This window comes from Nerophis lumbriciformis, linkage group LG34 (assembly GCF_033978685.3).
Source record: "Nerophis lumbriciformis linkage group LG34, RoL_Nlum_v2.1, whole genome shotgun sequence".
NCBI classification, from domain to species: Eukaryota; Metazoa; Chordata; class Actinopteri; order Syngnathiformes; family Syngnathidae; genus Nerophis; species Nerophis lumbriciformis.
Window position 1 is genome coordinate 5832146 of NC_084581.2, and position 27001 is coordinate 5859146.

Consider the following 27001-nt stretch of genomic DNA (forward strand, 5'->3'; position numbering starts at 1 on the left):
TCATTTTTTATTTATTAAAACAAGTGCATTTTAAATTGCAGGAAAGAAAATTGTGCTGACATTGCACTTCATAATAGCACTATTAACCTGTCATTTTAAACATTAACTCATTCCTTTACAGAACAAACACATTGAAAAATAAAGTGGAAATGTACTTATTTGTACAAAAGTGTTAACATTGAAAAAACATGACATATACGTGAACATAACAAAAAAGTTGTAATTTTTATATGTCAGGGCCCTATGCTGCATTGCATTTGCAAAAGACCAAATTAGCCAAGAGTCTGTCAGTCATTTGTGCACGATGGGGGCGTAGTATGATGCCACCATGGCTGAAAACTCGCTCCACTGGAGCACTGGAGGCAGGCACTGCCAAGACTCTCATGGCCACTCGTAACAGTGAAGGAAGAGTCTTCATGTTCAATGCCCAGAACAAAAGGGGGGGGAGAGTTTTTTTGGGTTGGTGCACTACTTGTAAGTGTATCTTGTGTTTTTTGTGTTGATTTAATAATAAAAAAAAAATATATATATATATATATATATATTTCTTGTGCGGCCCGATACCAATCGATCCACGGACCAGTAGCGGGCCGCGGCCCGGTGGTTGGGGACCACTGAGGTTAAACAACCAACAGTATGTCAGAAAGCTAGCTAAAACGGTACACTTATTCATAATATAGTATACATTTTAACTGACCTTTATTTTACTATTTTTGTCTTTTTTTAGGTGGCTAAAATACGCGGTGCTGCTGACCGCCGTCTAACGTTACGTGTGATATATTGACTAACGTAACCCTGCTTAAAAAAAATCACTGAACAAAAAGTATGAATAAGGTAGTGAACTGCAACAGATTCCCGTGTTTGCAATAACGTTATAACGTTAGCAGTGAGTTTACAGCCTCACTGATTTAACTACACAGCAAATAAAAGTCACGTTACTTAGCCAATAAACATTATCTTACATTCAAAACTTACCGTTCTTTGTGCAACTTCAAATGACGGACGAAGTTGGAAGTTGTTGCCTCTCCATCAGTCATTTTCGAACTGCATGTGTTGCATACTGCAAACCGTTTTGTGTTGACCACCTCGTAATTTTTATACCCAAACGAAATTATTTTAGGTATCATTTTTTGTTCACTGGCGTGTGGTTTGGACATGTCTTCTTCGTTGGTTGTCCTGCAATTTGATTGGATGAATGCTGTGTGATGAAAACAAAGTAGATCTAATTTGATTGGCTGTTGTACTGAGACCACACCAGCTGACACACGCAACGCTGATAGACAAGTACACAATGAAAAATACGGAGCGCTCCCGAATAACTTTTTCATCTTTGGGTTTTGGGGAAAGTAGCAAGTCATGTCAAGTCATGTCAATTCAAAAGGCTCAAGTCCAAGTGAAGTCACAAGTCATTGATGTTAAAGTCTAAGTCGAGTTGCAAGTCTTTTTACATTTTGTCAAGTCGAGTCTAAAGTCATCAAATTCATGACTCGAGTCTGACTCGAGTCCAAGTCATGTGACTCGAGTCCACACCTCTGGTATTTTCCCCTTGATGTCTTCGAAATAAAGCTACAAAACGCTAATCATGGTAACCGAAGGTATGAAGCAACGTGATTTTATTTTGAAACGTAAGGCTTGAACCGGAAGTAGCTGCCAATGACCCAGAATTGCTTTCCACTGTCATCACAGTGTGATGTCCGACACATTCAAGCGTAGTTGGGATATTTACTTTTCAACTCGGAGAAAAATAAGTCAATTTTTTTGGATACTGTGGGCATTTCTGAGTAATTCAACCGTTAATTTGTGAGCTGCTTGGTAAGTGATAGCGCGGAATGAATGTTAAAGCCGAATGCTGGAAGCTAACGTCTCTTCGCGTTTCAAATGTCCGACGACATCTTTGAACTAGTCGCTAAAAAGCTTCATGTTTTGTCCGCTACAGAATGGACATAATGATAGACTTGGAAGTTACAAGCTCTGGTTTTAGATGTAATGCTGCGCTTTAAAACTAGCCTATTACTCCAGTAGCTTCCTCGTTAGCATGTAGCCTAGCCGTTAGCAGTTTACTAATGTGTTTGTGTGCTGATGAAACGCAGCAGGCGGCCACTATGAGCAACAGCCATCCTCTGCGGCCGCTGGCCTCCGTATCGGAGATCGACCACATCCACCTGCTGTCGGAGCAGCTGGGACCTCTGGCGCTCTGCGAGCAATACAGCGATGTCACCTTCATCGTGGAGGGGAAGCGCTTTCCTGCACATAACGTTATCCTGGCCGCCCGATGCCACTACTTCAGGTACTCCGCCAACAATCACTGTTTCCTGCTCACTTATTTTTAATCACTAATGAACATTACAGTACTGATATGTGCTCATGTAACTGTCAATCAACAACTGCCTGTTATCCCAGTAACTCACCCTAATAGTGATGATCACTGATGCTTCTTTTTTGATTGAGACTTTTATTAGTAGATTGCACTACTCAGTGGCCTAGTGGTTAGAGTGTCCGCCCTAAAATCGGTAGGTTTGATTGATTGAGACTTTTATTAGTAGGTTGCACAGTGAAGTACATATTCCGTACAATGGACCACTAAATGGTAACACCCAAATAAGTTTTTCAACTTGTTTAAGTCGGGGTCCACTTAAATTGATTCATGACACAGATATATACTATCATATATACTATCATCATAATACAGTCATCACACAAGATAATCATCAGGGTATATACATTGAATTATTTGGGTGTGGAGGGGAGGGCGGGGGGGATTAGGTTTGGTTGTTATCAGTCATCAACAATTGAGAACAGAGAAATGGATATTGAAATAGTGTAGGTCTGACTTGGTAGGATATGTACAACAAGTAGTAGAGAGAGAGAGAGAGAGAGATCAGAAGGCATAAGAAAAGTATCTACATTTGATTGTTTACATTTGATTATTAACAATCCGGGGAGGGTGTTAGTTTAGGATTGAAGTTGCCTGGAGGTGTACTTTTAGTGCGGGTTGTGAGTTCAAACCCCGGCCGAGTCATACCAAAGACTATAAAAATGGGACCCATTACCTCACTGCTTGGCACTCAGCATCAAGGGTTGGAATTGGGGGTTAAATCACCAAAAATGATTCCCGGCATGGCACCGCTGCTGCCCACTGCTCCCCTCACCTCCCAGGGGGTGAACAATGGGATGGGTCAAATGCAGATGACAAATGTCACCACACCTAGTGTGTGTGGTGTGACAATCATTGGTACTTTTTAACACAGTACAGTACATATTCCGTACAATTGACCACTAAATGGTAACACCCGAATAAGTTTTTCAACTTGTTTAAGTCGGGGTCCACGTTAATCAATTCATGGTATAAATATATACTATCAGCATAATACAGGCATCACACAAGTTAATTATCAGAGTATATACATTGAATTATTTACATTATTTACAATCCGGGAGGTGGGATGTGGGGGGTTAGGTTTGGTTTATATCAGCACTTCAGTCATCAACAATTATATCATCTGAGAAATGGACATTGAAACAGTGTAGGTCTGACTTCATAGGATATGTACAGCGAGCAGTGAACATAGTGAGCTCAGAAAGCATAAGAACAAGTTTGAACATTTGATTATTTACAATCCGGGGAGGTGGGATGTGGTGGGGGGAGGGTGTTAGTCTAGGGTTGTAGTTGCCTGGAGGTGCTGTGAGGTTCACTGGCTTCTTTGGGAATTTCCCATTCAAAAAACCCGTAATGTTTCATATCCCATCAGCGTTTCTCACACTTACACAAAAAACATATAGAGTAGTGGTGTATGTACATGTTAAAGTTAAAGTATCAATGATAGTCACACACACACACACTAGGTGTGGTGAAATTAACCTCTGCATTTGACCCATCCCCTTGTTCACCCCCTGGGAGGTGAGGGGAGCAATGAGCAGCAGCGGTGGCCGTGCCCGGTAATCATTTTGGCGATTTAACCCCCAATTCCAACCCTTGATGCTGAGTGCCAACAAGGGAGGTAATGGCTCCCATTTTTATAGTCTTTGGTATGACTCGGCCGGGGTTTGAACTCACGACCTACTGATCTCAGGGCGGACACTCTAAACACTAGGCCACTGAGCCACATGTACTCATAATCACAGTTTTCACATGGGATACATGGCGCAGATGCAGTGTACGGGGCACCTCCACGACCCTGGAGAGTATCAGTAGGCAAAGAAGTGGCCATGGAAAGTGAGACTTAGAAGTGTGCAGAACACGTCCACTGTGTGGTGTCAAGGAGAGGCCAGAGTCAGGACACCAAATTTCAGCCTATGGGCATGATCGCAGCCCACTGCAGATTGTACAAATACAATTTGACAAAATAAGTGCTAAAAGGCATAATGTAAATTACAAATATTAAAGTTGTTCGGCGTGGTTCAACAAGCTATGTTCACTGACCGTACTTTTATGATGTTTTTAAAAGCTGCATGTAGCTCCGGGTGTGTTTGTGGCGGCCCACATGCATTTATGGCATACACTGGTATATCATATTTATTTTTTATTTGATAATTAATTGCCATCAGTTTCCACATTCAAATATGACACATTAAAAAATTATCAGTTTAGCTAGGCAGTTTCATGTTTTGCATTTGTTTCCCTTACCGTACCTAACTTGTACCCGACCGTCACCGAACCATTACGATGGCGTACCTTTACACACTAACACATTGAAACATATTTGGCTTTAAGCTGAGGCATTGGCCTTCCAGAAAATGCCAAACTCTGTTTTGCTTGCAAGTACAGCTGTTAAAAATTAGATATATGATTATATATATAATATAATCCTCCACATGGGGAGTGGTATCACATTGGTATTTTGCAGACTTCAGCTAACACATTGGTGCTGAGTATAGAAGGAACTTGCGAGAATTGTCAGAAAGATTGACATAATACAGAAAATATATTATACCACAGATCAGTGGACAAATGCTAATATTAATTTTATGTTATCGTTCTTATAACCTTACTGGTCCTGATGCAATAGTGTGCAAAAGTGTTGCTGAACTGTTGGACTTTTAAGTCGCAGGAAGTTCAAAGGTGATAAAAGCCACATAATCATATTGCACATCACAGGATCATAGTGCTTAAAGTACAAGTTTCACTTTGCAAGGAATTAAGCACGGCATGTTGACATTGATGTGCTATGCTGTATTTTCTTCTGTCATTTCTCTCCAAGTCCTTTGTAGTTTACATGTGACTAGTAGTAAAGTATATTTATTAAGCAATACTGTAATCACGATTATTCATTAATTTGAAAACATGAGTATTAAGCAATACTGTAAACATTTTTACCATCATAGAGTGTGTGCTTTTTGTGTCAAATAACATGTACTAATAACATGTTTATTTATTAAATGCAAAAATCTTTACATTTATTGGCGCATCTTTGGACTATTTTTTACCAATATTTTAGGTCAGAGCATAATAATTGTACAAATGTATCAATAAGTGCTTTAAGTACATTATGCTTGTCTAAGGTTCTTTTTCGAAATCTTTATTTTGTTAGCGCAGCCAGACCAGATGTGGCGCACCACGCTGTTATTGTGAAGGGGGAAGTGTGCTGTGCTGCTGTTCATTGTGACATTGCGTAATTCAGGACTGCCGGCGTTATGAGTGTGTCGGATAAATGAGCGCTCGTGGACTCATTATTGTCCCAAATAAATGTCTCTTTTCCTAACAATGACAACATTTTATGATATTATATTGCCTTTATCAACAAATTCCGTTTTATTGTCCAATTATGTGACTCCGTCTGCAGTTACGTCAACCCGGAAATCATTTGCTTTACTACTTTTATTGAGTTTAGTGATTATTCATTCTGCATACTAGCGCTGTGTCTATAAAAATAGCAACCATGGTAAGATCCCACACTTCTAGTACACATGCTCTCTTTTCACCCATTCGCACCTCATCTCTTTCACCGTCACAATCTCCGGAATTGGCATGCATGTTGCGTGGCCCATTAATCGGTGATTTTATTTTCTTAATCGTGAGAAGCCATTGTTGAAAGCAAAATTAAAATTGGATTAATTGTCCGGTCCTATGTGACTGCACAAAACAATACTCGAGGACGACAACAACAAATAAACATGGTTTTCCTTCAGGGCCCTCTTGTATGGCGGAATGAAAGAGTCGCAGCCCCAAGCAGAGATTTGTCTAGAGGAGACGCAGGCAGAGGCATTCTCCATGCTGCTTAACTACTTGTACACCGGCCGCGCAAGCCTCAGCTCGGCTCGCGAAGAGGTGTTGCTCGACTTCCTCGGCCTGGCCCACCGCTACGGCCTCCAGCCACTAGAGGACTCCATCTCTGACTTCCTCCGCACCATCCTGCACAACAATAATGTCTGCTTGGTGTTCGATGTGGCCAGCCTGTACTCTCTCAGCACGCTCAGCGCCGCCTGCTGTTCCTACATGGACAAACACGCACCGGAAGTTCTCAACTCTGACGGCTTCTTGACACTTTCCAAGGTAAGAGGCGACATAATGATACTGTACAATACACTCAGTGGTCACAAGATTAGGAACACTTGACCAATTCAAAGAGAAAGCATCAAAATATTAGGTTGAACTTCAAGCAAGATGCTGTGCAGTTGCACACCACTATAACGAACACATTGTTTGCCAGACATTGGCAATCAATATGTGGTAACGGGGCAAGTAAATTACATTGTATAATTGGCACAATTGGCTAAATATATACAGTGTTTCCCCTACATGTAACTGATCGTGCGCAAGATAAATGCCGCCCCTTTTCCGATATACGTTTTTTTTAACATGAAAACAAAGGTATGTGGTTAATGAATGTATATAGTGTATTATTTACGCACTAATAATAAGTTTGAAAAACCTCAAATATCACAAAAACGTTCCATGCATCTAAATCGCGTGCCAGGAACGCTACAGATGGTTGCACACCTAAACGAGAGTTGACGCCCATCAAAAGTAAGGAGAGAAAGTTGAAGAGAAAGGTTTTTCAAGTTAATTAATGCATTTCTTGTTCAAGTCTGTGTAAAGTATCCTAAATCCTTTGACGTTACAACCGAAAATAATTTGTAACTTTAGGCCGTGTGCGTCTTTGAACCTCCGTTTGGACATCTCTGTGTGGAGTGTGCATGTTGTCCTCGTGTGCGTCAGAGTCGTGTATAAAGAGAGTGTGACCAACTTGGTTTCAGGCAAAAGCTTCAATGATTGGTCAAATGGCGCACTCTTTTTTTTCTTTTTTTTGTCCTGTCCAGCCACCTCAGGCAAATCATATTGTTGATGTAGATGCCCATATATGCTGTACAGATTTATTTTATAAAAGAGAAGTGTGGGATACTTCTCTTGTTGCCTTACTTGTATTTGACTTTAGTAAATGGATTTATTTCATGTTTGGCGCAGCCGGACTGGAGCAGGAGGGGGTAGAAAGAAGAAAAAAGGATGACAGAGGGGGACATTGCAGGGCCAAGAGGGGGATAATACAGAGACAACAAAAAAAAAAAAAGAACAACATCAGCAAATACGATATGTACAAATATGATACGAAAAATGATAACAAAAAGCAGTTAGTGAAGTAAATATTAATAAGACATTATTGCAAATGGAGCATTACCAATAGAAATAGCACTATTGATAATGAATAATAATAATAATTACCTCTATTATCAACAATGCAATTGTTTTAAATGCAACAATACATATATGTAATGACAACTTGGATTACAAAAGAAAGCAGATAAATGGAGGGGAAGAAAGAGAAGCAAACTATATTAAATCTTGTAGATTGTTATAGTAACAATAGGTTAAGCTTTATCAGTGTGCCGTGTTTTACCCAGTTTCCCCTTGGGGGGCAACGTTATTATATGTTTGATTAAGCGTGATTAGAGTCATGGCCAAAAATATTGGCACCCCTGCATTTCTGTCAGATAATGCACCACTTCTCCCAGAAAATTGTTGAAATTACAAATGCTTTGGTATTCACATGTTTTTCTTTTGTTTGCATTGAAACAGCACAACAACAACAACAACAACAACAACAACAACAAAAAGCCAAATCTGATATTATTTTACACAGAACTCCATAAATGGACTGGACAAAATTATTGGCACTCTCAACTTAATATTTGGTAGCACACCCTTTGGAAATAAAATACTGAAATCAATCGCTTCCTGTAACCATCAATGAGTTTCTTACACCTTGCTACTGGAATTTTGGACCACTCTTCTTTTGCAAACTGCTTCAGGTCTTTCAGATTTGAAGGGTGCCTTCTCCCAACTTCTGTTTTTAGATCTCTCCACAGAGGTTCTACAGAATTTAGATCTGGACTCATTGATGGCCACTTCAGAACTCTCCAGCGCTTTGTCTTACCATTGTTGTGTGCTTTTTGAAGTATGCTTTGGGTCGTTGTCCTGCTGGAAGACCTATGACCTCTGACAGAGACCCACCTTTCTGACACTGGGCCCTACATTATGCCCCAAAATTCTTTGGTAGTCCTCAGATTTCATGATGCCATGCACACACTCAAGGCATTCGGTACCAGAAGCAGCAAAGCAACCCCAAAACATCAGTGAACATCCACCATGTTTGACTGTAGGGATGGTGTTCTTTTCTTTAAAGGCCTCATTTTGTTTTCTGTAAGCAGTGTGATGATGTGCTTTACCAAAAAGCTCCACTTTAGTCTCATCTGTCCACAGGATGTTCTCCCAGAAGGATTTTGGCTTCCTCAGGTAAGTTTTTGCAAACTCCAGTCTTGCTTTTTTATATCTCTGTGTCAGCAGCGAGGTCCTCCTGGGTCTCCTACCATAGCGTCCCTTTTCATTGAGATGGCGACAGATAGTGCGAGCTGACACTGTTGTACCCTGTGTCTGCAGGTCAGCTTGAATTTGTTTGGAAGTGGATCGAGGTTCTTTATCCAGAATTCTAACAATCCTTCTTTGCAGTCTTTCATCAATTGTTCTCTTCCGTCCACGTTCAGGGAGGTTAGCGACAGTACCACAGGCTTTAAACTTCTTGATGACATTGCGCACAGTAGGCACAGGAACATTTAGATTTCTGGAGATGGACTTGTAGCCTTGAGATTGTCAATGCTTTTCCACAATATTGGTTTTCAAATCATCTGAGAGTTCTTTGCTCTTCTTTCTTTTCTCCATGTTCCGTGTGGTACACACAACACAAAGGTTGAGTCAACTTTTCTCCATTTTAACTGGCTGCAAGTGTGATTTCTATATTGCCAGCACCTGTTACTTGCTACAGGTGAGTTTAACTACATATTAAAGGAGCATCACATGTTTAGAATACAACTATTTCTTACAATTTTGAAAAGGTGCCAATAATTTTGTCCAGTCTATTTTTGGAGTTTTGTGTAAAATATCAGATTTGGCTTTTTTGGTTAGGGACAAGCGGTAGAAAATGGATGGATGGGTTATTTTTTTATGTTGTTCCAATGCAAACAAAAGAAATAATCATGTGAATACCAAAGCATTTGTAATTTCAACAATTTTCTGGGAGAAGTGGTGCATTATCTGACAGAAATGCAGGGCTGCCAATATTTTTGGCCATGACTGTATATGCATGAGTGTATGTACAGTATATGTATATGTGTAAATGTATGTGGGAGCTTAGGTACGTGTGCGCCCGGGAATCATTTTTGGTGATTTAACCCCCAATTCCAACCCTTGATGCTGAGTGCCAAGCAGGGAAGAATGCTGGTATGAGCTTTTAAACATAACCCGTTAACTGCTGCCAATCAAATGGTGAATGAGATACTCTTTAGGGTTCATATGTTTGTAAATCTGACTGTGATGAAGTCAGTGCCTCACCAGCCATGAACCTCACCGCACGTCACTGGTATGTATGTGTATGTATGTACAAACCCCGTTTCCATATGAGTTGGGAAATTGTGTTAGATGTAAATACAAACGGAATACAATGATTTGCAAATCCTTTTCAACCCATATTCAATTAAATGCACTGCAAAGACAAGATATTTGATGTTCAAACTCATAAACTTTTTTTTTTTCCTCCAAATAATAATTAACTGATAATTTCATGGCTGCAACACGTGCCAAAGTAGTTGGGAAAGGGCATGTTCACCAATGTGTTACATCACCTTTTCTTTTAACAACACTCAATAAACGATCGGGAACTGAGGAAACTAATTGTTGAAGCTTTGAAAGTGGAATTCTTTCCCATTCTTGTTTTATGTAGAGCTTCAGTCGTTCCAACAGTCCGGGGTCGTATTTTACGCTTCATAATGCGCCACACATTTTCGATGGGAGACAGGTCTGGATTGCAGGCGGGACAGGAAAGTACCCGCAGTCTTTTTTTACGAAGCCACGCTGTTGTAACACGTGCTGAATGTGGCTTGGCATTGTCTTGCTGAAATAAGCAGGGACGTCCATGAAAAAGACGGCACTTAGATGGCAGCATATGTTGTTCCAAAACCTGTATGTACCTTTCAGCATTAATGGTGCCTTCACAGATGTGTGTGTTACCCATGCCTTGGGCACTAATGCACCCCCATACCATCATAGATGCTGGCTTTTTAACTTTGTGTCGATAACAGTCTGGATGGTTCGCTTCCCCTTTGGTCCGGATGACACGATGTCGAATATTTCCAAAAACAATTTGAATTGTGGACTCGTCAGACCACAGAACACTTTTCCACTTTGCATCAGTCCATCTTAGATGATCTCGGGCCCAGAGAAGCCGGCGGCGTTTCTGGATGTTGTTGATAAATGGCTTTCGCTTTGCATAGTAGAGCTTTAACTTGCACTTACAGATATAGCGACGAACTGTATTTAGTGACAGTGGTTTTCTGAAGTGTTCCTGAGCCCATGTGGTGATATCCTTTAGAGATTGATGTCGGTTTTTGATACAGTGCCGTCTGAGGGATCGAAGGTCACGGTCATTCAATGTTGGTTTCCGGCCATGCCGCTTACGTGGAGTGATTTCTCCAGATTCTCTGAACCTTTTGATGATATTATGGACCGTAGATGTTGAAATCCCTAAATTTCTTGCAATTGCACTTTGAGAAACGTTGTTCTTAAACTGTTTGACTATTTGCTCACTCAGTTGTGGACAAAGGGGTGTACCTCGGCCCATCCTTTCTTGTGAAAGACTGAGCATTTTTTGGGAAGCTGTTTTTACAGCCAATCATGGCACCCACCTGTTCCCAATTAGCCTGCACACCCGTGGGATGTTCCAAATAAGTGTTTGATGAGCATTCCTCAACTTTATCAGTATTTATTGCCACCTTTCCCAACTTCTTTGTCACGTGTTGCTGGCATCAAATTCTAAAGTTAATGATTATTTGCAACAAAAAAAAAAGTATCAGTTTGAACATCAAATACAATTATTTGCGAATCATTGTATTCCGTTTATATTTACATCTAACACAATTTCCCAACTCATATGGAAACGGGGTTTGTATATTTATATATATATATATATATATATATATATATATATATATATATATATATATACACACACACACACTTGTTTCCACCATAATTTGCAAATAAATTCTTTAAAAATGTGATTTTCTGGATTTCTTTTCTCATTTTGTCTGTCATAGTTGAGGTATACCTATGATAGAAATTACAGGCCTCTCTCATATTTTTAAGTGAGAGAACTTGTAAAATTTTTGACTGACAAAATACTTTTTTGCCCCACTGTAAATAGTATATGCGAGAGGGACAAGCGGTAGAAAATGGATGGATGGAGGAGTGTTTTGTACAGTTTTACAAAGCTGTCATGACGTTGGTCGTATGTGTCAACAAACGTTGTGTGCGCAGACGGCTCTGCTGACGGTGGTCCGCCGCGACTCTTTTGCTGCCAGCGAGAGGGAGATCTTTCAGGCCTTGTGTCGCTGGTGCCAGCAGTACGCCGAAGGCCCAGAGACTCAGGAAGTGATGGCGGCGGTGCGTCTGCCGCTCATGACCCTGACGGAGATGCTGAACATAGTTCGACCGTCTGGCCTCCTGAGCCCAGATGACCTGCTGGACGCCATCAAGCTGCGCTCCGAGAGCCGAAACATGGACCTAAACTTTCGCGGCATGCTAAGTCCGTGATTCTCATAGACCGTCTGACGTCTGATCATGTCACCGTACCATTGTGTTTCTATCGGTTGTCTGTTTGGCTTTCAGTACCGGAGGAGAACATCGCCACCATGAAGCATGGAGCTCAGGTGGTGAAAGGTGAGCTCAAGTCGGCTCTGCTGGACGGCGACACTCAGAACTATGACCTGGACCACGGCTTCTCCAGACACCCCATCGAAGAGGACGGCAGGGCCGGGATCCAGGTCAAACTGGGCCAGCCATCCATTATCAACCATGTGCGCCTGTTGCTGTGGGACAGAGACAGTCGGTAAAGACGCCTCACAAATGACTTGATGAACCTTTGCTGCTTCTGTCTTGAAGTTTTCTTATGGCGTCACATTAGTGCTAAAAATCCGAGCGCATAAAAACTGTTATCGCGCGCTGATTCTCCACTTTGTGCGCGCGCGCGACACCCTTTTGCGCGCGCGCGGTGCCTTTCTGTGCGCGCGCCGTCTCGGTCTGTGCGCTCTCTGTGTACTCCTGGCATCTCTCCTCACGCTGTCATGTTTCTTTTTGGCACTTTGGGGGCGGGTATGCTTGGACGGCCCCTTCTTTCTGATTGGTCAAGCGAAAAATGCTGAAAAATGCTCAGAGCCAATCAGAAGTATAGCAGGGCGGGTCATCGTCAATATGTATCAAGATTTACGGAGGAAGAAGTGGGTAAAAACATGTCGCGCGCTGATGAAGGTTATTTCATACCACATAAACACAATACAGGGTAATACAAAATGTGACCCAAATAAATAATAAGACAACAAACACCATAATCACATCTTTCAGCCAGAACTAATCCACCAGCAATAACATCCAACCATAACATTATTTTATATTTTCACTTCTTCTTGAACATTTGTTTTCTAATTTATGGAATTTCTTTTGATTCAGCCATAAAATTAATGAAATAATCTTTGAATTTTGTTTTTAAAATGTTAAAAATAGCTTTTAATAATGTATTCTGAAACAGTTTAAAATAATCAGAGAACTGACTAACACTGACCCTACACAACTATGTTGCACAATTAAGTCTTTTTTTTTTTTTTAAAGCGAAAGAGGTAATTTCAACAGGTACAGCATCCTATGTCATATCTACATGTAATAAGATTTGTAACAAGGCAAACCGTTTGTAAATTGGTCGAAAATCGAGCAAGTTATGGTAATTTAATTAGTACATGTACCATTGACATCAATGTAATGATTGAGGCTAGCTGTCCGAGGTAAGATGGCTACAACGCGCTGGAGAATGATTGGTCATATGAAAAATGCTCAGAGCCAATCAGAAAGAAGGGGCCGTCTAAGCATACCCGCCCCCAAAGTGCCAAAAAGAAACATGACAGCGCGAGGAGAGATGCCAGGAGTACACAGAGCGCGCACAGACCGAGACGGCGCGCGCGCAGAAAGGCACCGCGCGCGCGCAAAAGGGTGTCGCGCGCGCACGAAGTGGAGAATCAGCGCGCGATAACAGTTTTTATGCGCTCGGATTTTTGGCACTAATGTGACGCCATATTTTCTAGATGTTTGAACTTGTTCACGTGTTAAACAAGCATACCGTTGAAAGCTGCAGATATGATGTGACCTTCATTTTGATACTCATTTCAGCTCCTATTCCTACTACATTGAGGTGTCCATGGACGAGCTGGACTGGGTGCGGGTCGTAGACCATTCCAAGTACCTTTGCCGCTCCTGGCAGAATCTCTTTTTCACGTCTCGAGTCTGCAGGTAAGACAGATTGTCAGTTCTTTGTACTTTGTCATTTCTATAAAGCACGACAATAGCACCGTATTGTATGATGTTTTGCTCAGGTACGTGCGCATTGTCGGAACACACAACACGGTCAATAAGGTCTTTCATCTTGTGGCTTTTGAGTGTATGTTCACAAACCGCTCGTTTACACTGGAGCAGGGACTTCTGGGTAGGTTTCAGAGAAACTCTTGCAATTGTCGAAATGCAGCCCAGCAGCTGAGGTATAATTAATGTGTTGCATCTGCAGTGCCCACCGAGAACGTGTCCACTGTGGCGGGCTGTGCCAGCGTCATCGAGGGTGTCAGTCGCAGCAGAAACGCCTTGCTCAACGGCGACACTCGAAACTACGACTGGGACTCGGGCTACACCTGCCATCAGCTGGGCTCGGGCGCCATCGTCATTCAGCTGGCTCAGCCCTTTTGCGTTGGGTCGTTAAGGTGCATTGCCTTTCTGTTTGTCTTTCTAAAAGTTTTTCCATCAAGTTCTTATTCTCAGTTCTCTGACTTCTTGTTTAGGCTGCTGTTGTGGGACTGTGACGAGCGCTCTTACAGTTACTACATCGAGGTGTCCTCTAATCAGCAGGAGTGGACCAAGGTGGTAGACCGCACCCGCCTGGCGTGTCGGTAAGCCAATCAGAGTATCTTGTGGAAAAAATCTTATTAGCACATGCAGTAATAATGAGTGGCTGTTGTCAGGGTACAGTAAGCACCTTTCTGTCTCCCTATGTCACAGCTCATGGCAGACGCTCAAGTTTGACAAGCAGCCGGCCTCTTTCATCCGCATTGTGGGGACTCACAACACTGCTAATGAGGTATTTGTCACAGCCTTCTTCCTCTAATAGTCCAATAATTCCAAAGTACAGAAATACCTTTGGTTTGTTAGTAAATCTTTTCAAAAGGTCCAACAAAGTCCAAATGGTACAAAAACCGAAGCAATTTTCCCATTACAGGGTATTACAGGGTATCTGCGGGGTATACAAGTCTTAAATCCAACAATTTGAATTTAAGGCCTCAAAATGTCAAAATTCTTCTAAAATCTAATAAAAGATCTTAAATATGATTGTGATATGTCTTAAAAACCTATTAATATTACTTTTATGTAAAACATTTATAAACTTCCGTCTTTCTTTGAAATGTTTTGATTTTTGAGGACGTTACAACGGAACTGGAAAACGGAACTAAAGTAGGCTATCTGTGCTGCCTGGTCAGAATTTGTTGCGCACCAATACCTAGTGTGCTGTGCACACACAGCAGTGTGTTGTTACAGCTTAGCATAGCAGTGGAAACATTTTTACAAAAAGCCATTGGGAAAAACTTGCATAAGATGGGTAAGTGCAAGTTCAACGATTGTAGCTACAGAACTATCAATTTAATGCATGAAGCCATAATCGCCTTCTTTATTTTTAGACAATTGCTCTGTCTGCACTCACTGTTTTTCACAACTTTGTGCAGTTCCAGTAGTACTACAGTAGATGTTTTAATCTGTTTGCTCAATTCTGACTGCTGCAAAAGCATTGCAAAAGTTAACCAATTATCTTTAGTAGGGATGCTAACTGTCCCTTCCACAGACAATATATTGTTGTGCTTTCTTCTACCATTACTGACATTCTGGTTGTTGTTACATGAAAACACTTGATATTAAGCACACTGCACCTTTTGAAAGAAAACAGTTCTATGGCAAATATGAAAAATGGCTGTTATGATGTTTGCTAATATTGTTTTCAATTAGTTTACAATAGAGAGGAATTTGGTGCATGTAGTTGGTTTAACCATTTTGTTTTCCAACGTCAAAAAGCATTGAATTAATTCATATACTTACAATTTATTCCAGCCTTCTGATTTTCCTTTGCTTGTACTTTTTGTCTGTATGGATGTGAAATGGTCTTAATTGATATTAATTTTGGTCTTAAAAAAGTTTTATAGTCTTAAATTTAACTTGTTGAAACCTACAGAGACCCCGTATAAGAAATAATGTAAATCAAATTAACCTATTCCAGACAGCCCAAAATATAAACATAAAACACATATAATAGAAAATGATTGTTACATACAGAATGCGATGTAAAATACATATACAGTGAAACCTCAATTTACTAACAACATAACAGTGTTCGTAAATAGAAAAGTTTGTATAAGCAAGTTTTTTCCCATAAGAAACAATATAAACAGCCTCGACAAAAGTCAATCGTTTAGTAAAAGGAGGTGAACTGACAATTTAACTTTTAACAATGTATATACGTCACAAATTTGATGTTTGGCCTCTCTGGCTTCTTGGTTTCACATCAAGAATATTTTCCGGTTGACATTTCATTAAGTGGCTTATCATATTACTCGTGTTCCCCGACTGTCTGCAAACATGTATTTTTGCATGTCCGTGCTTCCACATGGGTTACACCAAAAATAAATAACTTTGTCTACTCATTCATCGGACTGACGATTCTGCAACAACATGGTTTCTCCTCGATTTTTTTTTTCACAACAAAAATACACTTATTCTTCTGATTTAAACTCTGCAGGAGATTCCAAAAGTTTTCCGCCGTGCTCGCCGGCACTGCGCAGAGAATCATGGGAGATGTACCGGTAGTTTACTTCTCTGACTGGCCCACTCAATAGCACCGGAAAAAAACTACACTGATGGGAGCACTCCAAGTTCTCGTTTGATACCGTTAAATGCCACGGCATTATCGTGAGAATTTTGAAACGACCATACCGCAATATTTACAATACCGTTACATCCCTATTCTTGACAGAGACTGAGTCACCAAAGTTTGAGATTCTTTCTTCGAACACTCCATTAATGTGGTCAAACTGAGTAGTTTGTTGGACGTGATGTTTTTCTGTATAATAACCGAGACGGTATACCAAAAACCAGGGCTAACTTTAAGTATTTATAGTATTGGTTGAAAAAACAAATCATTCAAACCACTTTTACTTTTAATTAGGGATGATACTCGAAACCGGTTTTCCCGGTTGTTCGATAAGAAAAGAACCGAGTCCTCGGACTCGAATCCCTTTTTGAGAACCGGTACCCGTTATCGAGACCACTATAGTAAAGAAAAAGAGTTTGTTCTTTATTCGAATCCCTCGGAACGAATCCCGTCCCGACCAGAAATGCCCCGTGGGACATCACAAGAAATTATGTCACGTAGCTCAGTCATTAGGCGCAGATAGCGAAAGCAGGAAAAACAATGGACCGGAAAAAGCGCTCCAAGGTGTAATAAAGTTCAAAACAAAAGGTATAATCCAATGAATAACTTTACTGAGAGATTTGAGCAGGGTACAAACACATGACGAACACTTTTACGACCAACCGGAAACATAGCAACCAGGCTAGCAACGCACCTCCTTTACGGCAGCTGTCGCAACGTTCTTAAAGCAACCGCAGCACATACATACATATATATACAACATATATGACATGATTTCCCTTTTTTAACTTTTGTTTTTCTTTCTTTGTAAACAAAACAAACTCACACTGTATATGTGTTGTCTGTCTAATTATAAATAATGCAGACGAGGCGTGTTGGCTGAGTTTTTGACGTTTACTTTCACAGCGTGCTCATAACCTCATTCTTAGCTGCCGGGTGGCGACATGCAACAACACTTTTCGGGGCTATCGCGCATGCTCGTCACTCCCGTTGCATGCTGGGTAGTGTAGTTGTTATATTCCCTAGCCTAGCTCATAACATCACCTCTCCCCCTATAAAGAAATAATGTTAACTCAATAAAGTGTATTTCTTTTTTTAGCTTTAACTTTTCATTTTTTAGCATTGTAACCACATTTGCAAACAACTTTTCTTTTCATAGAATTTTCTTTCAATAAAGAAATAAAGTGCAAAAATGTCAAAGCATCTAACAAACAGTTATGTCAAATAGCAGCAAAAGTGCACTTTTTGGAGAGCTGTATTATTTTAAGTTTTGTGCCCAAGGGACTGATTTTATTTAACACTATATTATTATTTATACACCTATAGTGATCACAGAGACAGGTTGTTTTTGTGTTCCTGTATATATTTGTTTTTCTGAAAAATCCCACTTAATATACTTTGGGTAACAACAGTCAATATGTATTTTTTTATTTTTTCGGGGGGTAACAGCATAGGTGGATTAATGAACGGGCCTACCGGGCCCAGGCCCAGGGGGCCAGAGGCCCCAAGGGGCCAGGCCAACTTGGCCCCGCGGCCACGACGCATGCAAAACTACTTTTGCAAAAATAATAATCTTAGGCCCCAAGGGGCCAGGCCAACTTGGCCCCGCGGCCACGACGCATGCAAAACTACTTTTGCAAAAATAATTATCTTAGGCCCCAAGGGGCCAGGCCAACTTGGCCCTGCGGCCATGATCCATAGAGGGTCAGAGGCCCCAAGGGGCCAGGTCAACTTGGCCCCGCGGCCGCGACCCACAGAGGGCCAGAGGCCCCAAGGGGCCAGGCCAACATGGCCCCGCGGCCATGATCCATAGACGGTCAGAGGCCCCAAGGGGCCAGGTCAACTTGGCCCCGCGGCCACGACCCACAGAGGGTCATAGGCCCCAAAGGGCCAGGCCAACTTGGCCCCGCGGCTGCGACCCACAGAAGGCCAGAGGCCCCAAGAGGCCAGGTCAACTTGGCCCCGCGGCCACGATCCATAGAGGGTAAGAGGCCCCAACGGGCCAGGTCAACTTGGCCCCGCGGCCGCGACCCACAGAGGGCCTGAGGCCCCAAGGGGTCAGGCCAACTTGGCCCCGCGGCCACGATCCATAGAGGGCCAGAGGCCCCGAGGGGTCATGCCAACTTGGCCCCGATCCATAGAGGGTCAGAGGCCCCAAGGGGCCAGGCCAACTTGGCCCCGCGGCCACGATCCACAGAGGGCCAGAGGCTCTCAATCATTATTATCAAAGCTAATTCTCAAATTGGATCACACAACCTCACTCACATATTCTTTATCAATTATTAAAGGTTGTTTCTGAATTTTGATCACAGAACTTAATGCAAATATTCTTGATTGATTGGCAAAGCTCATTCTCAAATTTTGATTACACAACCTTACTCTGACAAATTATCATTATCAAAAAGCTCTATCTCGAATTTGGATCACAGAATCTCACTCAAGTATTCTTAGCTGTGCCCCTCCCCCATCGAGTCTTTCATAAACCGGTCTGTTCTTTTAGAATCTCCTCATTTGGTACTTTGAACTCGTGAGTGACTGCTCAAAATTTGGTTTCCTTTCCCTCAGTTCAGACTCAGAGATAATTTGAAATCATTCCACAAGAAGTTTAACGCGCACATACACACGACACACACACACTTGAGTTGAGCATTACTTGGAAATTCTTATATTTTCCATTTTGCTGTTATTATCAGCATCTTCCCATTTTGTCCTTTTCTTTCAAAAAAGTTTACAGTCTGACATTTGTCACTGCTGTCAGTTAATAACTTTTTGGTCTTTGACCCATTTTGTCATTTTCTCGATTCGATCGTCACTGACCACTCTCTCCTGTCTGGCAGACATCGTTGCTGCCATCATAGCCAGCAAGCTGCCAGCAGATAGCGACATTTTGGTGTCCTTTGAGAAATATTAAGAAAGAAGACAAAAGTACAAGACATTGTACGATTACTATCTTTTTAAAAATTATTTGTTTCACTGTCAGTGTGATTGAGCGACTTTACCGCTAGATTTCGCGTCTTTTGGCCATACCTGGCTAGCGACTGAAAACATCATTTAGCGACTTTTTGGTTGTGAAGATAAGTGGTAAAAGCAGATCTGCCTGTTGGTCTTCCCACATTTTGCCATTTGGTACTTTGCACTCTTGTTGGTCACTCCAAGGCATTTGTCCCTGCCTTCAGCTAGTCACTTGGCTCTTTTGGAATTTATTTCACTGTAATTGGCTCTCTCTTTCTCCTCAGTACAAATCAGTCTGTTCCCTTGCCATTCATCACTGACCACTCCGCTCTCCTGTCTGTCAGACATTGTTGCTGCATGCCGATAGCTTGGGGTCCTTAGTGAAAATATCAGAAGAGAAAAGTACATAATTATCTTAATCATCTTTTTTTATTCACTGTCAGTCCTTCAGTGAGTCCCAGTGTGTTGGCGATTAAGCAACGTTGGCATTCGATTTAGAGACTTTTGGCCATACATGACTGGCAACTCAAAACGTCATCTAGTGACTTTCGCTGTCTTGAGTTTAGCATTGATTGGAAATCTGTTATCAGTTCTTATAGAAATCAGCTGATTTCTGCTTTTGACTGTTAATGCTAGATTGCTAGTTTTGAAAATTGCATCACTCACACACACACACACACACACACACACACACACACACACACACACACACACACACACACACACACACATAGTTGGTTAAGCTGTTGTGATAGGCAAAGAGCCAATGTGCACAGAAAGAAGGGAAATATGGATCATAAACGTCTAAGTGGAGGAGCTAGAAAAAAAATTCAGCAAGAAAAGAAAAAAAAGGAATCAGTTTTACTTGAGAGTGTTCCAAATATCTCCAGCTTCTTCAGTACAAAGACATCTGCTGAAAGCAATTCTATAAATGCTACTGCAAATTCAGCTAAGGTTAGCAATGCACCTGAGCTAGCATGTAGCTCCCAAGATCCTGAGACCACTACAAGTGTACGCACTGAACCAAATGCTTCGGATGCTAATGATTCAACCAACTCAGCAGTAGCCAGTTGCTCGGATGAATGTGAGGTCACTGCACCTCTGGACAGCATAGAAAATTAGTTGAATCTTTCTTCAACACCATCTACAGTGTCAGGGACGGCGTGGCGCAGTGGGAGAATGGCCGTGCGCGACCCGAGGGTCCCTGGTTCAATCCCCACCTAGTACCAACCTCGTCATGTCCGTTGTGTCCTGAGCAAGACACTTCACCCTTGCTCCTGATGGGTGCTGGTTAGCGCCTTGCATGGCAGCTCCCTCCATCAGTGTGTGAATGTGTGTGTGAATGGGTAAATGTGGAAGTAGTGTCAAAGCGCTTTGAGTACCTTGAAGGTAGAAAAGCGCTATACAAGTACAACCCATTTATCATTTATCATTTATAACTCTACCTAGTGATCCCGCTAAATGGGCTGATACCCTCACTGAGTCAATGAAGGAAGTTCTTATTCAAAGAGGTGCAAAATCATTTCACAACCGTCACAGCCATTATCCAGCTTCTGTGAGGAACAGTGGGCTAGGAGGCAAAACCCGATGCCTAAACAATGAACATTTTACTTCACACCTGCCCAATGGACAACGAGTACAAAGAGAGTGGATGATGTACTCTCCCTCTACTGGTAATGTTTACTGCTTTGCATGCAAACTGTTTTCCCCAAAAACGCATTCTTTTGTGACAGGCTATTGTGATTGGAAACACTCAGAAAGATTTGGTGAACATGAGCGAAGTGCTGAGCACATAACCTGCATGCAAGCAGTCTTGAACCGCGCCACAGGTGCCACAGTTGATGCAGACCTGTTCAAACAGTTTCAGGCAGAGAGCAGCTATTGGAGGCAGGTGTTACAAAGAGTTGTTGCAGTCATTAAATTCCTTGCAGAAAGGGGCCTTGCATTTAGGGGTAAAAATGAATCGTTAGGGTCTCCTCTCAATGGGAACTACCTTGGTATTCTGGAGGTCCTGGCTGAATTTGATCCCTTTCTAAAGGATCACATCAGAAAGTTTGGGCAGATGGGTCGAGGTAATACCTCATATCTGTCCTCCACCATTTGTGAGGAATTCATTGAATTGATGGGTGCAAAAACCAAACAGGCTATAGCAGATGAACTGCAAGCAAGCAAATACTACTCTATCATTGTGGATTCAACCCCAGATTTATCTCATGTGGACCAATTGACATTCATATTCCGTTTTGTTAGCAAAGAGGGCAGTGTTGTTGAACGCTTTGTGGGTTTTGAGCCCATTACTAGCCATACAGGTGAAAGTTTGGCTAACTGTGTCATGTCTGTGTTGGAAAATCTAGGGTTAGAGCTGTCAAATTGCAGGGGGCAGGCTTATGATAATGCCAGCAACATGTCAGGGAGGTATAATGGGTTGCAGGCTCACTTAAAGAAAAGCAACCCATTAATACACTTTATTCCATGTGCAGCTCACTCTTTGAATTTGGTGGGAGTCAACAGCATTGACAGATGTGGAAATGAAGTCTCTAAGTATTTTGACTTGATTCAGTCTATTTACAACTTCACAACTGCATCCACACACCGATGGGACAGGGTATTTGGCAATTCCAACATAGATCTCACACTTAAAGCTTTATCCAACACGCGTTGGAGTTGCCGTGCAGAATCTACCAAAGCACTGTGGCAGAACTACAGTAAAATAAGAGCAGCACTACAGGGTATTTCCACTGATGACACAGAGAAACGAGACACACAAACTGAAGCTGACAGTCTAGTGCGGAAGCTGGATTCACTTGAGATGGCCTTCATGGCAGGCTTTTGGGACACTGTTCTGTCCAGATTTCAGGCCACAAGTCTGCAACTTCAAAAAGCAGACATGGACCTTGGTACAGCAGTTAGATTGCTGGAATCTCTGCGCACCTTTGTTCTCTCCCAAAGAGATCTATTTGATCATTTTGAGCAGAAAGCCTTAAACATGTTGGGTGGCACCCCATCTTACAGGGCTGAACGGACGAAGAAACGTAAAAAGTTTGCTGATGAATCAGCATCCCCAGATGTTGTGCTTGAGGGAAGGCAACTGTTTCAAATAGAGACATTTATTGCCTCTATTGATCAACTGAGTTCAAGCCTTAATCACCGTCTGGAGGCCTACAAACATCTGAACAATTTGTTCAGTGTCCTTTTCTCTTTGGATACAGAGTCCAATGCTTCAGTCCTTCACAAGGCCAAGATTCTCACTGAATCATACTCATCTGACTTCAATGAAAGTCTTGGACAGGAGCTTATACAGTTCAAATCTTTTATACAGCTCAACAACACTGATGAGGAGAGGACCCCTTCAGGACTGCTCAAAACAATAATACATTTTGGACTACAGCCTACGTTTCCTAATACATACATTGCGCTACAGATTTTTCTCACTCTACCGGTCAGTAACTGTGAGGGAGAACGCTCATTCTCTCTTTTGTCAAGAGTCAAAAATGAGCTGCGCACAAGAATGACTCAGAAAAGATTAAATGCGTTATCTCTAATGGCAATTGAGAGTGAGCTGACAAGAGAGTTGGACTTCAATGATGTCGTGGATGATTTTGCGAAATTGAAAGCACGAAAGAAACCCCTTGCTTAAAGGTGCACTATGTAAGATTTTTAGGTTGTTATTTCCAGAATTCACCCATTCACTAATGTTAGGCTACCTGTTTTCATGAATACTTACCACCACCATAAAATTCTAAGTATCCATTATGACTGGGAGAATTGCACTTTCGCCATTTCTGGGAACTGTCTGTCACCTGGATTCTGAAGATAGGATTGACTTTAGGCAGAAGCTTGGTGCTTTCTCTGGCAAACTGAACCTCAAGCTTCATTCTCTGCAGCTTTGCATTCTTGCATTCTTGTTCAGACTTTCATCGACAAGGAACTTTTCAACTTCCCCACTATCGTGAAGGGGCCACCAAAAGATTTCAGTGTGTCCAGCATGTCTAGTCTCTTCTTCTCCTGTCTTTGAGCCATCTCTTGTTTCTCGTCAGCCCAACTCTCGAATTTTGCCTTCATGAGTTTACTCCAGTTGAGTTCAACCTCTCTTTTTGCTTGTGCTGCTGCCTTGAAACCTCTGAAGCTCCTGGCTCTTCTGTAAAATTATTGACCTATTGACTGCGTTCAGTGTGCCCAACTTATTCAGTCTGTAGTCCACCTTGCCACATTGTCTCTCCATCCCAATGTTGTGCACAGGGGTGCCATCAATGTTACTAGCCTGTTCACTGACAGGGTCCATTGGGAAGGTCTCCTCATCCATCCCATAGTCCATCCTCTGCCTGGCCAGGACAGTCTTCAGATGGGGCAGCATGAGATCTGTCAGCTGCTTCACTTCATCCAAGTATTCGGCAGCCACGTCTGACACTGAGTTCAGGACATGTCCAGTGCCTGTCCAGCCACTATAGCATTCTTGCTGTCTACATCCAGATCCACCATGAAACTCTGTAGCACTTGCTCCATCTTCATATCGGCCTCCGCCAACCGCATCACTTTATTCATGGCACTGCTGAAGCCCAGTGTAGTGTGGGTGCCACAAAAGATCTGCCCTGCTGGTTTTTCCAAGTTGTTCATCTCTGCCAACAGCTTTGAAAAGCCTTTGTTGTGCTCTGTGCTGTCAGTCATATGTGCATCTACAAGTTTATAAACATCCTCCACATTGACTCCTCTGACCGACGCCAGTATTTCGAACCCCATATCCACTTGCATTTCTATGTCCTCAGTGGTCTCTCGGTGAATGGGTAAGACAGGCAGAGGAAATGGGCTATCTTGACCTGCATGCAGCCCTTGTACCATGAACTGGCCTACACCTTTCTTTGTGGTGCTCTCCGATGCATGTGTTATCATTTTACCTTTCTCCTTCTCCTCCTCAAGCTTTCCCACAAAATAGATACAGACTTTGAGCCTCAATTTGCTGCACAGCTGCCGTTATGCCAAAGTGTTTTCCTAAGATATTATTTTATTTTTAATGATAGAAGGGAGGAAAAGGGGGCAAAAATCATGTCCAATTTAGTTTTTTGGGTGGGGTGGGGGGTTTATTTCATGATAGGTACCAACTTCCAATACATAATATCTCTCAAATGACCCAATGCACCATCACTGAAGTGGGCGTAATCATTTTCCAAAATTTTTATTTTTAGGCCATTTATCCCCTCCCCCTACCTGTGTCTGTGTGAAACCTGTGCTTGTGTGTGTGGTATACCTAATAGTGTGTGTGCAGTATGTGCACTCTTCTGTACAGTACAGTGTGCATGTCTGTTCACAGTATACAGTATTTCTTGCATAGTGCGTGCGTGTGTGTGCGCGTGCACGCGCGGGGTTGAGGGGCCAAGACCATGTCAGGCCCAGGGGGCCAAAATTTCTTAATCCGCCCCTGGGTAACAGTCAATATTTATTTATTTATTAGATTTTATTTTTTTCTTATATAATAAAAGTGAGCTTTTGTCAAACCAAATATTGTGTGTTTTTTTCCATATACAACAACCTATCTGGACTCGATAAGAGAATCAATAAGGAATCGGTTCGATAAGAGGATTCGATAATAGGCTGGAACTCGATAATTTCTTATCAAACATCATCCCTACTTTTAATGTTGTCTGATTAGATCATCCTCCCATCCAAAAGTGGGCAGCATACCACCACAAAGCAGGTCAATTGATACTCCTGCTCATCCTTCTGTGTTGTCCCTGCAGGTCTTCCACTGTGTCCACTTTGAGTGTCCCGCCCAGTTGGACACGGACGTCAAAGAAGGCAGCCCAGGCCTGGACGCTTCAGATGCCGCCACATCCTCGCTGCCGCCGCGACCTCAGCGACCATCCCGCACTCAGAGCCTGCTGCCCTCCAACCCGTCTTCATCTTCCTCACAGGCCCATCATTAATAACACCCCCTCCTCCCGCCCACCAAGGTTTTGAAGGGGTCAGGAGGACCGTCATTTTGCACAGCCTTTTTCCTCCTCGCTGCTCAACGGCGTCTTCTCGCTGTCATAACCTGTGCCCTTTGTCGTGCGCGTGCCTCAAGACTTGCATGTGTAGCAGCAGTGTTTTAATACTCCTGTCTTCCCACTCGGTAGCTTCTATGCCCACTGACTCGTATGATACGTTTTTGGTGACCTTGGTCCTCTGAAGGCTTCGACTCAGCGCCTTTCTCAAGTCAAGGTGGTGGAAGAAGACGATGCTAACGCTGAATGATAACCATGACGATGTGCTTTCACTAAGGCATTCATCTTTTGAGTAATATTTATCCTAGATACAAATACAGATTGAATCTATTTTCAAATCAGAAAATCAAAGACGCCTGTAGATTTTGCATTTCTCAATTCTTCAACTTTTTGCCAAGTGTGATGTTTGTACGCAAACAACACTTAATCAAATTATGCATTTGCATATGGAATGAAAACTGCGAAGTGTTTGCAGTCCTTTATCTGGAGAACTTTTTTTTTTATACCTCAAGAGCAAACTAAAGCGAGATTGACGTGTCTTAATTGAGTATTTTACGCAATTGCATTTCTTAGCACAAACTGAGGAGGAAACCAATTAGTTGACGAAAATTTGGACTAAGAGGCTCGGACCAAATGATTTATGCGCTCAGGCTGCAAAGAAGCGAAAACAGACTATTACAGGAGCAGCTGCTATTGGCACTTTAACAGACTCAAACAGGCACAAATTGGGTGTTTTGACTGAAGTAAAATACTGGAGCTGTGAGGTGAAATGAAGTTCTTCATCTCTTGAGATGTCTGTGTGTGTGTGTGTGTGCGTGTGCGTGTGCGTGTGCGTGCGTGCGCTTAAATGAAACTACTCTGATTGTTGCACTTTGTTCTCTGTGTCCACGAGGAGCTAATAGTCCTCCCATGTTCTGCTTGTTACCAAGCCAAGAACACACTCCTCAGATGTAATTCAACTTATCATTTTACACTAGTGGGAGCTTCAAGATTAGGCCTAGCATTAGCACTGTACCACACCCTTTCTTGGGGGTGGTAATATTAAATTCTGTTGAAAGAGCTGCTTTTGTGCTGTCTGACATGCTGGAAAACATTCTATTCACTGTGTTTGAAGTAGTTATTTTAGGGGCAGCCATAGACGCAGTGATGCATAACAGAACTTCCAACAGAATAACATTAGCATCCTCAGGAGGGTGTCAGGGTTTGTTATTATACTGTAATATATATCTGATTTACAACTTTTGATGTGTTTGCTTTTTCACTGCCTGTAAACATTGTCATTAATGTTCATCTAAGTGTGTTTTTCCATTCATGAAAAGTGTGTAGTATGTATTTGTCTCGTCTCAATGACACAAAAAAATGTTTCTTTGTTATACCGTTGAAGATGGGAAAACCTGCAATTGTTTACCATATGAATATTTATGTGGATGTTCATACACACATTGTGATGGGGCCGTCTTTGAACCTAGCGTCTTCTTATACCTGTACAGTAGGTGGCAGTATGCATCCTAACTGCTTCTTAAACGTATGCTCCTGGTCTGCCAGAGAATGAGAAGACAGAGCAGGAGAGATCAGTAATTT

At 42.1% G+C, this 27001-nt stretch overlaps 1 protein-coding gene across 1 annotated transcript; it reads left to right on the plus strand.

The window, feature by feature from the left end:
* The first annotated feature begins 1627 nt into the window (after positions 1–1627).
* On the plus strand, positions 1628–26708 carry btbd9 (BTB (POZ) domain containing 9). Its single transcript, XM_061929333.1, has 11 exons — positions 1628–1812; positions 2091–2287; positions 6127–6490; positions 11801–12068; positions 12152–12371; positions 13700–13819; positions 13903–14012; positions 14091–14280; positions 14359–14466; positions 14576–14654; positions 25175–26708. The coding sequence occupies exons 2-11, from the start codon at positions 2103–2105 to the stop codon at positions 25358–25360; spliced, it is 1830 nt and encodes a 609-aa protein (XP_061785317.1). The 5' UTR covers positions 1628–1812; positions 2091–2102; the 3' UTR covers positions 25361–26708.
* The last annotated feature ends 293 nt before the right edge of the window (positions 26709–27001 follow it).

Coding starts and splice junctions, on each gene's coding strand:
- btbd9 (XM_061929333.1), top strand. CDS start 2,103: ATGAGCAACAGCCATCCTCTGCGGCCGCTGGCCTCCGTATCGGAGATC. Junction 13,820..13,902: donor TTCACGTCTCGAGTCTGCAG/GTAAGACAGATT, acceptor TGTTTTGCTCAG/GTACGTGCGCATTGTCGGAA. Junction 14,013..14,090: donor ACTGGAGCAGGGACTTCTGG/GTAGGTTTCAGA, acceptor TTGCATCTGCAG/TGCCCACCGAGAACGTGTCC.